The 12,301-nt window shown below is 30.8% G+C and overlaps 1 protein-coding gene across 1 annotated transcript in view; it reads right to left on the bottom strand.

The window, feature by feature from the left end:
* Window positions 1-11,989, bottom strand: part of LOC129222705 (lysosomal aspartic protease-like) — a 34,087-nt gene extending 22,098 nt beyond the window's left edge. The window contains exons 1-3 of the mRNA XM_054857236.1: window positions 11,758-11,989; window positions 6,988-7,120; window positions 4,698-4,821 (exon numbers count right to left, since the gene is read on the bottom strand). Of these exons, the coding sequence (XP_054713211.1) occupies window positions 4,698-4,821; window positions 6,988-7,120; window positions 11,758-11,828 (328 nt within the window). The 5' untranslated portion in view covers window positions 11,829-11,989. The remainder of the gene's footprint in view (window positions 1-4,697; window positions 4,822-6,987; window positions 7,121-11,757) is intronic.
* Window positions 11,990-12,301: the final 312 nt, after the last annotated feature.

The following is a 12,301-nucleotide window of genomic DNA, read 5'->3' as shown; positions in this document are numbered from 1 at the left end:
TGTATGAAATACAAATACAATAAATATTTACAATAAAATTTTCATAACAGTTTTGACCAAATAATAATAATTTTAATGTAGTGATATAAGATTTTATGAAAAATCACTTGAGTAGGGGAAACTGGGAGGTTTGACCCACTTTTTACTAAGGTATTTTTTTTTTTTAAGTTTGAATAAAAAAAAAATTCCTGGTTGATTTTTTTCGAAAGGAAATACATCCAAGCAACTTTTTACATTGCTGTTATTTATTTAAGTTAAAAATTATTTTCTTTATTAAAGATTTTTCAAGAGTGTTCAAACTGGGTCAAACCTCCCCACTTGAGGGACGTTTGACACACCATAAGAGAGGTTTGACATAAAACTATATATACCCTATATATAATATACATTAAATTGTTTATGAAATAAACACTCTGTGCTCATAATAAATTCATAAAACCTATATTTCTAGGCTATATATAAACTGGTTTTGGGGCAAAACTGCTAGTTCTGTATAACATAATGATGTTTTAGAAATCTACAATGCAAGTTGAACATACTTTTGTTGTTTGGTGAATACATGAATAGTTATCATTAGTCGACAGCTTTACAATAATTAACAGATTTTATAAGCCTTTACATTTATGAGTGATATAGAAGGGTGAGAATTATTTTAACTTCATTGAAAATTTACACAGAACTAAAAATATTAATTTTAAACAAATAAGAAATCACTAACTTAAAAAAGGTTAAAGAAGTGAAATTGTTGAGTATAAATCAGATTTTATGTAAAGAAGGAGGTCCATGTTCAGAAGTTCAGTTTAAATTTTGAAAAAGCCAATTGGGTTTGGTCTATATCATTTTCTAGAAGAGCGTAAGTTCTTCCTGTTGGAGTAACAGGGTCTACTCTTGTTAGTATGCTCACAACAGAAACCCACATTACATCTGAATGCCTGGGGTAGGAAAAATATTTGGTTGGTCCACTTGGATAAAGAAAAGCAATTTTAACTTCATCTTGTTCTTCGTTTTTTTCTAATACATAACCAAGCCACCAATTGTTGTCATACACGGCAGTAACGTAGCCTCTTATATCTTCAAATGTAAGTTTCTCAGGAGATTTCGTTACCTCCTTTTCCCACACCCGAGTATCATTTGAAAAGTACTTCACTAATAATTTTGAACCACTTTTAGGGATGAACGAATGGAACTGCTGTGTACCTTTGATTGTTAAGGCTTCTTTAAATCGGGGCTGTAAAATCTTATCAGTTTCAATGTAATCTTTTTGTGTGGAAAAGGCAAAATCTACTTTTGGAACATTTTCGACTGCCCACTCAAAAAGATCTCTTGGTGTTTGGATCTGGTTTTCGTATGGCCTCTGCAAACTTGCTCGAGCTGCCAGTCTCTTAATTGAACCGCCTACTCCATCACAAGGCCCTTTTCCATGCGCCGTGGCCGAAAAGTGCCACTCGGCTTCACTACCAAAATCTTTCTGATGAAGACAAAGGTTCAAAAAAATTTCTTATTTTTGTATTGTGCGCCAGAACCGTCTGAAAAGTAATAGATTTTTTTTTTTGGAAGCTTTTGGAACTTATTTGTTAAATAAGGAATGAGTTTCTTGAGAAAAGTGTAGACTGCGATTGTATTGTGTTCTAGGCAGTCAGAAATGACAACGAAGTTCAAGTGTTCAATTTTACCATTCTTAAAGTATATCACAAAGGGATGAATAGTGACCTGCTGACTAGTCCAGTGGTAGCTCTGGGCTTCATCCTGTAAAACTATGCTGTAATTTTCAGAGAAATCACATGTAATTACAAATTCTGACTCTCTGATGTTTTCTTTAATGTTGTTGAGGAATGATGCTTGTTGCTTTGCAATAAAATCATGTCGGACTAAAGAAGGCATGTTGCTGCAAAAGAAATCTATAAATTCGTCTGAGGTTTTCTCAAACATCTCTAGGCTGCAGCGATCGACTGACACCCATTGGCGAAACTGAACTTTTTCAATTAAGTTTTTTTCAAAAGAAGTTTCTAAAATTTTCCGTAAAGCAGTTTCTCCAGGGCAATACTCACAGTTCCCCATGTTACAATCTATTGTTGATGGGTTACAAAGCATCTTTGCAATACAATCCTTGTAGGTTTTCAAGTTACCATCTATAAGTGAATTTAGCTTAGCATTTTCCATCATCAACTTTATGTTTTGATGAGTTGTGCACACACATACAGAGTGTGTGCCGCTCTGCCCAGCTAATATACAGTGTTTTGGTTTTAATTTCGCGAATTTAGAAAAACCAATTTTTATATTTAAGTGCTTATCTTTGAAATGATTATTAGCTTCTTTTAGATTACACAAAAAGAGTCTTTTTGACATTTTTTTCTTGCCTCCATCTGGCAGAGTAACTGTTACACAATCTTTCATTCCTGGCATCGCCCGGCTAATTTCATCGTTTTCGTAAAAAGAATGCACAGTTTCGACTGTTTCTGTTGATAAACACTTCCCTGGCTTTGGATTAGGACCTTCCATAAACCCTTTTTCTTTCAAAATTTGTTTTGACTGTCGAACTAAGTAGTTTGGAGCATTAAACTCACGTATTATCTTCCTAACACTCTATTTCTCGGGTAAACATGTGAGAATCATAATTTTTTTTGATCTACTTGTACAATTCAAAAAGTTGGTTTTCAGATTTTGAAGAACCAATTGGTCAATTTCAGTATCATTATCTGATGAAGAATTTTCAGCAGCAACAAAGAGTTTACGTTTCATAGATGAGATTTTTTTTACTTTAGTCGAAGCATACTGCTTGGAAGTTATTTTCTTCTTATCAATCGGGGACACACCTAATTCTTGAAGTGAAGTATTTAGTGTCTGAACAGTCACTGAACTTGTTGCAAAGTCTGGATCTTCGTCTGGAACATTCACCTCCAACTCAGGAGAATCTTCATTTTCAGAATTTTTTTCACTAATGGGCACTGTATTTTTTAAACTTAGTTCTCAGTTTTTTTCTATCTCGAACACAATGATTTGATTTCTTCAATGGATTACAACACTGAACTCTTACCATAGTACTGCATTTTTCACTAGTTTCCATATTTTCTAAAAAATTCTTAAAACTTGCCTTTTAACTACAAGTTTTAATCATAGATTAAATTCGCTAACACATGAGAAATTCTGAATTTCAAAGTAATAATTCTTTTATGTGAGGTATCACAACTATTTTACATTATGGAATGGATAACTTAAGACAGTAATAAAATTTAAAACACTACTTGTTAGCAAGGTCTCTAGTCACTGAATGAATGCTTGTGGAGAGTCTGGCTTGAGCAAGTTAGAAGAAATACCAGACTGCCACATGGGGGCCATGTGGCAGACTGGTGTTTGTTTTAACTTGCACAGAAAGGTACCAACTTGCTAGATCTGCAGATACTGGATCAAGTGAATGGAAGGGAAAAGTTTTTTTTAAATAATACTTGCTTATCAAACTATTTAGCCACAACAATATTTATTGTAAATTTATCAACTTTTCATACAGCATAAATTGATATAATTTTATTTAAATTTTGGTGTTTTATTTGCCTTAACTTTTACAAATATTTTTATAAGAAGAATTTAAAGTACAATGCATTCATATTTGTCATGAAAGCATTTACTACAAAATATTTTGCTACAATAAAATAATTATGTCAAAATCTGATATTTATGAAAAATAGGAGTCAGTAGTATTTTTTTTTTGACATAGTTCCCATTACCATCCCATCATAAAACTTTGCATGGCAGTTTATGAAAGTACTGTCTATTTATAGAATTTTTTTGAAAATTTTAAAAGTGGTACTTTTTGAAAAAAAATCAAAATCAAAAAATTGATTTGCACCAAAAAAAACTTTTTTTACTACTACATAGGACATGTTGCATATCTCTTAAAAGAGCATTAAAAAAGCTATAAAATAACACCGGTCCCACCTCTCTAACTCAATTTTGACAGCTTTTAGAGCAATTTGAAAATTGCTTGCTTGTAGTTTTTTCACGATTTTTTGAAAACTTTACAAGGTTGTACACAAAAAACTATTCAAGATAAAAATTTGAAATTTTGTATTTTTGTTATTCTTAGTGCCCACTATATGTGTGCCAAATTTTATCAAAATCTGAGGGGGTGAGGTAAAATTTTAATTAAAAGCGTGTTGATTTGACACGGAATGACCCTTGTACAAAATGAAACACAGAACTTTACATTATTGCTTCAACCATGAATTTTTGTAAAATGTTAAGTATCTACACAAAATTAAAAAAAAAAAAAAAACAGCCAAAACAAACATAATACTACCCAGTTTATTTATTATCCCTAATTTTCTGTATTTATAGAGCACTACTCTGCCATCTATATTAAATTTGATTATTTGAATAACATACATTTCTATTTTAATTGGTTTTACATCACATTATGAAAGTCTTTTTGTGAAGTAATGCTTGAAATATATTGGCATTTTAATTTTAAAAAGTAAACTTTAAGTATAATTATACTTATAAAATCAAATTAAATAATAACTAAAGTTGAAAAATCAAAAAATCATTTAATTTTTTAAATTCTGATTTAGAGCAAAAAAACAAAGGACTAACTTTTTATTTATTTATTTTTAAAGTTAATATTACTTCCCCTTTTCCTTCCTCCTCCCCCCCCCCCCCAAAAAAAGAACCAAAAAAAAATCTTCCATACTATTTATACTTACAGCATGCTATGTTTGTAAATTTACACTTCTTAGAGGGCACCCATAAATTTGAAGATCCCGTATCAAACACAACTTTAAAATTTTGAGGTGGGGTGCCAATGGTAATAGGTCCATAATACTGAGCCTGATAAAATAAAACATAACAAATTAATTTCAAATAATCTTAATGATACATCTGCTACAAAATAAAAATAAAGGGTAATAATTTAAATAAATTAGAGTTGAAAAATAGAAAATTATAGGCTGTATAACAAATTAAAAATCCAGGATTTATATGGGAAATGGAATATGAAAAGAAAATCTCACAGTAGAGGTACAACTTTCCTTGACAAAAAAATTGAATTATGCACACAAAATTCCATTTTTGGAGCATATTTCACATGAAACATCTTTAGAAATTTAAACATAAATGTTCAATAAGCCTTTGAGGTGGTATAAAATATGAGAAGGGATATAACTAGTGATGTGGATCGGGTAAAACCCAGTAGGTAGGTAAATATTTTTTGGGTATTTACCCAAGGCCTGGGTAAATACCCAAAAACTGAGTATTTTACAAAATAAAAAAAAATGCAAAAAGTGAATGGGATTTTTTTTTTTAAATCTAAATATGAAATAACTGGTAAAACTGATACATACATATGTATTACACAATTTATAATATTTTTTATTGAAAGACTTTATGAAATTATGACAGAAACATATCGTGTGAACCAAAGAACCTTTCTTTTCAATGTCATAATTGGGGAAGTATAAGTAATTCAATGATGAACTTCAGGATTTCAAAATCACAATCTATGTTAGTCATATCCAAAATAAAAAAAAAGGAAGCATGAGGGATGTTTGGAAGAATAAACTGAGAAGTTATTAAGACACTATGATGTTATTTATTTTATTGCTGTTTAAATGATAACGTGGCAAATATAGAAACAGTTTTCACATTAATAAACAAAAAACAAATCAAAATATTGTTTTCGGTTGTCTTGCTCATTTGCATTTGCTCCCCGGTACTTCATGATGAAAATTTAATCAAATTATTTTTATTGACATTTCGTTACATTTTGATATCATGCAGGGATATATTACTGGGTTAGAAAAGACTAGGACCTTAAAATGTTGATGTTTACTTTTTTGTAACCAGTTAAGCTTTTTACTTTTTGTAGAATGGCTTTTTATATCTGAAATTAGGCTATCAACATTGATTAGGCATATCCAACACATTTAATGTGAGTATCATATTAGATTGCTACGTTGTTTCACACAATAATTCTTTAAATATGTGATCAAAATACAACTTTTGGGCAAAAATTTATTGTTTTTTATATTGTTGGTTACATATATACATAGTGGAATACATACACAGAAAAGTATTTTAGTTGAATATAAATTTTTGAAATAAATACCCGGGTAAGTACCCATTGTGGGTGTTGGTATATACCCTGGGTATTTACCCCTAAAAATAAATACCCGGGTATTTTACATCACTAGATATAACTATTAAATTTGTAAACAATATGCTGATGGACATAAGAAATCTTACAAAAGCCTAAAACAGGAGATTCTCATCAACAATGTCCCTTTCCTAAAAAAATTTCTCCTATGCATAAAAACAAAAAGTAACACTATCATACTCAGATTCCCTCTAGTCTTTTGACATGCAGTTTCTTATCTCTTTTTATGAAATTAGATACAAAGATGTATGACTCGCCCTAATCTTTTCTTATTGATTACTAAATGTTAAAATACAAGATTGCTACTAACGGAAAGGGGGAAAAAAGCCTTTTTTAAACCGTGCATTCATGAAATAGATGAATCGAAAAATAATTATTGAAAATTTCATAAATACTCGAACTTTTGTGAAAAAGTTAACACATTCAATAACAATAATACTGAACACCTTTAGAGAGCATAAAATTTCTCACTTTAATTTACACTTGATAAAGATTCTATAGGATTTAAACATATCTTTGGTTTATACTAATTTAAAGAATGCAAGTTTAATATAAATTGGTTTCAAGCACAATATTTAGTTTCATAATAAATATCCAATTTTTAAATAAAGCTAGCTAAGTAATATAAACTGAGCTTTTTTTAGGGAGACAAACAAAAATCTGTCAGTTATGATACCAACCTTTTAAGAAATGAATTCTCCCAGGGACATGCATGCACAGGGGGGGGGGGGATGCCCCCAATTTCCCCCAAATATACTTTTTCGTTTTTCAACTATAGCAGTGCATAACCAGGAAAGATTATTTACAAAATACAAACCAGCAACTTAAACATTTATACTTACATCCAAATAATTAGATAGTGGCTCAGGAAATGGCCCTTGTCCAAGTAAATGACTACGCGGTTGTGCTACTTTGATTGGAGTTCCAACCTCATGCAAATGTTGTCTAACTGATTGAACATGAACAAGAGGAATTCTAAAAGAGAAAATAGGGAACAAATCTGATATACCCCCCTCTTGGCGACTTTTTCCTGTTGGCGCCAAAAAAGCGTCGCCAAGAAAACTATGTATGACGTCATATGTCATACATCGTTCTTAGCGATGCTTTTTTAGCGCCAACAGGAAAAATTCAAATTATGTCATTAATTATTTAATGAAATAATGCATTAATTTTTTTCCGTTGTTTCTCCGGGATACGAGCCCTCGGTCTCATAGTACTTTCGTAATGAGACCTCGGCTCGCCGGCCCTGCCTCGGTCTCATTACGAAAGTACTATGACACCTCGGGCTCGCCAGGACCTCGCTGCCGCTCGATCCGTTATCCCTCCGACTTTTAATATACATCACAATCGGATATAAGTCACAGATCTCCTCCGTTCAGTATACAATAAAGTCACAGATTTTATGTGAAATTAACACCATTTTTGTGCTACAAAAATGCCAACCAGACCAAAATACAAACTACCAGAAACACACTAAAAACACAATAATTCAAAATATGTTCACTTACCTAACCTCTTTATTTTCAATTAGTTTAAATATAAAAAATCTATTTAGGACTCCGGTACGTCCAAACGTTGGACGACCTGACGAAAAAGAAAAAGAAGATTCATTCAAAAATTTCAATTGATACATTTGGACAACATCACAAACCGAACTCATAATTAAAATAGAAAATTCAACTAAATTAACATTAAAAAACAACAAGAAAAAGAATACTCTAAAATAAAGTTTGAATTGAAACTTTATTTTAGAGTATTCAACTTAAAATCTCCCTAAGAGCGAAACATATGAGCACCTACCTCCTAAAACACATACACGTGCAAAAACAGACTTAGAGAAACTACTTTCCAGCATTCAAGTTGCAAAACCAGGGTTGCCAAGTTATCGCCTTATTGGCGATTTTCGTATCGAGCGAAAAATTAAAATCTCGCCAAGAGGGGGGCATATCAGAGGAGAGCCGAAAATAGTTATGAAATTTAGGAATAAAAAATATATACAAGAAATTAAAATGACGATTATGAGAAAACACTTTTAAATTCTAAATAGGGTCTAAAGGTTATTTTCTTTCTATAGATGAATTAAGTAATCAATAGAAGAATTTTCCTTAAAATTAGCAATGCATGGCACATTTGGTTGGTATTCGGTATACTGTGTATTCAGCAGATAAACCCAATATTTAGTTCGGTCGAATACTTTAATATTCAACAACCAAATAGTAAACAATTTTAAATGTTCGAAAGTTGGTAATTTTTTTTATATGAATGAAAGTAACTATATAATACCAATGCAAAAATTTAAATTAGTCCTTTATAATTTTATCACATTCAAAGTAATTTTTAATGCAACAGAAAGCAATCAGATGCTAAATTTAAATATTGTTGCTTTTCAATTTTTCTAAATCTTATGATTCATTTCAATAGCCTAATGATTTCAAATTCATATAAATATGACACTGGGTAACCAGAAAAAGAAAACTTAAAACGATAAGTTTAAGTAGTAATAAATAGAGTCAATTCATTACTGGGCAGTTCTCAAAAGGTGGGAGCAAACACAGACCTCAACTTTGAAGCTTTAACACCAAATAACTATCATTTTAATTAACTCAAAAAATTTTGAGTTAAACTATAATACTGCATGGATACAAGAATCGACATAAATTATGGAAAAAATGCTCTTCCAAATACCCTTAAAAAATATTTTCTCAGCTAAAAGGCACACCTTTGGACATTCAAAACGTTAACTGAGCAAATGAACCATCAAAAAAAAATTTTTAATTATTTCCATACATTTCAAAAAAAATTAAGGGTATGAATTTCAAACTGAATAATTTTTTGATAATATTTTCTACAAATTACAAAATTAAAGACATTTGTTTTGCAAACAATTTTAGAAAAAAAGGAAGTTGGAAGTTTGATGAATGTCCAAAAGTTACGATCTGGACAATGCTATTATTTAAGAACTAATTACACGAGTTATATGGTTTAAAGGTATTTTTTGATCCTCAACATCAATTTTTAATTATTTTAATGTGTTTTCATGCAGTATCTTTGAAGCACAATCATTTTTCTTAAACATATTTGTGAGATATCTAAATTGTGTTATGATCTAGAAGCTGATAATTCTGTCCATTTATTCAAATATTATAAATGATCTTATGTCTTGTAACCTTAATAAAAAAGGCTATTATAATGCTAATTTCTTTAATGCATTGGTATTTTGCACAATTAATACGTTATGCATTGAACATTACATAAATTACAATAAAAACACAAGTTTCGATCGTAACGAACGCATTTAAGTAAACAAAAAGGCGGCAAAAATTGCCAAGCAAACCCCAATTGGCGACAACTCACAGCGTACGATAAGCAGTGGGTTACCAGCGAGGAATTCTGGTTTTCGCCAACAACGTCGGTTTTGGCGACTTTATCACCAGCGCTGGCAAAATGGATGCCGGGTTTTTTTTCGGATTCTACGAAACCATAAGAAAATTTTATTATTTAAAGACCGGCATATAAAGTTATTCATGTATTTCATAAATATTCTATTTTTCATTGCAGAATTTAAAAATAGATAAAATTTTCATTGGAAAAGTTCAAAAACTGAAACTTTCATTATGACGATGTTCAAAAATCTGTTACCTACAGACCTATCATTAAATTTGCTATTTATTAATTTTTATAAATACCTGCTGTCTTTTTGTGTTTGTATATTATGTTCTAGGTGTACATACTATACAATAAAAGCAAAATTGATGTCAAATTTCAAAATTTTAAAACTGGTTCAGAATTAACTTTTTTGTTCCCACCTTTTGAGAACTACCCTACTATTTTGTGAGTTCGACCTCGGGTCAAAGTGAAAATGCTTTCACAGACCTTGATTTGACATTTGCTACGGGCCTGAGACTGGCAGAGGCATTAAGGGTGCAGACTGTGTTGAAAGATTGTCCCCCAACAAATACTAATCTTCTTAATTGTGAAGAGGTAATTAGGGGATCAATTTTTAGGGGGGAAACATTGGACCACATCAGTAATAGTACGATAAATAAGATCAGTAAGGAATCCTTTAATTTTGTCACCTATAGTGTTGAAGGGATGTTCACACGTAAGTAACTGTTCTTGCGGCTAAATACCAACAGGCTTTGAGGGAATTGAAATAATGTAGGGAAGATTTAGTTAAGCTTAAGGCTCTCCCTTACCTACTTCGGCTCCTACTCCACCCCCCCCCCCTTAAGATCTTATTCAGAGGTAACAAAGCTGGTAGATCGTAGGCCAATCCCTATAAAGCACAGAATGGCTGTCATCGCAGATCAACAGGGAGTACTGGGAGCAGACCATGCTGAGACATCCCTTAGAAGGCATCTTAATCTAAGTGATAAGAAATTGAGGGTAACTAACGTAAGGAAGAGTAGGAGAAAATCTTGTCGTAGAGGGGAAAACTCCTGAGGATATAGACGCCTTGATAGAAGAATTTAAGAAAGTTGATGAATTAAATAAAATCTTTGAAATTAAAAGACCTGTAGTTCTTAAACCTAGAATAATAGTATACAATACTACAGAAGCTGATATCCCGCAGTTGAAACTGTATAAGAAAAAATAAATACCGAAAATATCAAAATATCATGATATTTTCAAAATAAATATTGGATATATATCGTGATATATATTGGCAAACCCTGGTCCGCAGCATGACACTTTTTTTGTTATAACTATTTAATTTACTGTTTAATTAGCACAAAAAATGTATTTTGAATTAGTTCTAGCAACACACTAACTCAAAATAAAAAAAATGTGATAATTAATGAGTAAATTAAATAGTTACGACAAAAAAGTGCCATGTTGCAGACTCTACATTTTGACAAAATACTGTGAAATGACCTAATAAAATCATGTAAATTCATGAAACAAACTTGAGAAATTAAAAAAAACTTGGTTTTAAAATTTAAATTATTTTTTTAAAAATTGCAAACTGTCTAGAACAGATTGGTAAGTCACATCCTGTCCAAATTTAGTACTTGAGTGATTATTTTATTAAAAAAGGAGAGGTGGATAAATTTTGGTGTTTTGAACAGAGAAAGCTACAAGCAGAATTTTGAAACTGAATTTTTTTTTTTTCAAATATGTTTTTTTGTATCTCTCAGTTAAAAAATCTCAGAACTGTATAAATTTTTCACATCTAAAATTTTCTTTCAAAGGAATTAAGACATGTTTCTTCGAAAAGTTCTATTTTTCAATTTGCCATCATGCTTTTACTACAAAATTGAGTGACATCGACATTTTTTAGAAAATTAAAGCTACGGATATCGGCAAAAAGAATTTTTAAAACTTTTTCCATCGAACAAAGAAAATATGCAGAAGAGCTAAATCCTTTAATTTCTGGTTGTGGTGTAAAATCATAAATTTATTTCAAAAGGGTAGTAATTTTTGTGCAATAATATTTAAGAACAACTAAGAAAAAGAAAAACGTAGCTCTTAAAAATTACACAAAGGAGCTTTTTTCGAGCTACATTCCGTATTAAAATGTTACCATATGTTAAGAAATTTATATTTTAAAAGTGTAAGTGGCTATACTAGATAAAATGTCTAGCAGAAAAACAATAATTTTTTGTGCTCACCTAAATAATCTTTTGCCGAAAGTGACACTCACAGAACACAATAGAAAACATAACTTTAAGGAGAACTTCATGGTGACAGCACTGAAAATGATTTTTAAAAAATACAAAGGTATAGCAGAAAACCCGGAAAACTGTCATATGACGATAAGAATAAGAAATTTAAATATGAGCAAACCAAGAACTTATGATTATGACGAAAACTTTTTTATGTGTATTGCATTTTATTTATGCGAAGGGCACATGACGCAATGACGTTGCCAATAAAAAAATAAATGTTATTATTATTTTTTAATTCGTTGTTTATATCCTTATGGTGAAAGTTAAATACGGATTCATCAAATACTAAACTTTTTGGATATTAACATTCTATTTTACATTGACAAGAAACTTAAATTAAAAACGCGCTTTTGATCTCGTTACCATAGTAACCTGTGACAGCCATTAGGCGTTTACAGCAACAACAGCGCGTTCTCAAATCTAAACATTGAAATGGTATTAGACCGATTAGACTCGTTGATCAAAGTTTGCACAATTCAATTTCATT

This window comes from Uloborus diversus, chromosome 5 (assembly GCF_026930045.1).
Source record: "Uloborus diversus isolate 005 chromosome 5, Udiv.v.3.1, whole genome shotgun sequence".
NCBI classification, from domain to species: Eukaryota; Metazoa; Arthropoda; class Arachnida; order Araneae; family Uloboridae; genus Uloborus; species Uloborus diversus.
This window is presented reverse-complemented; position numbering and strand designations above follow the sequence as displayed.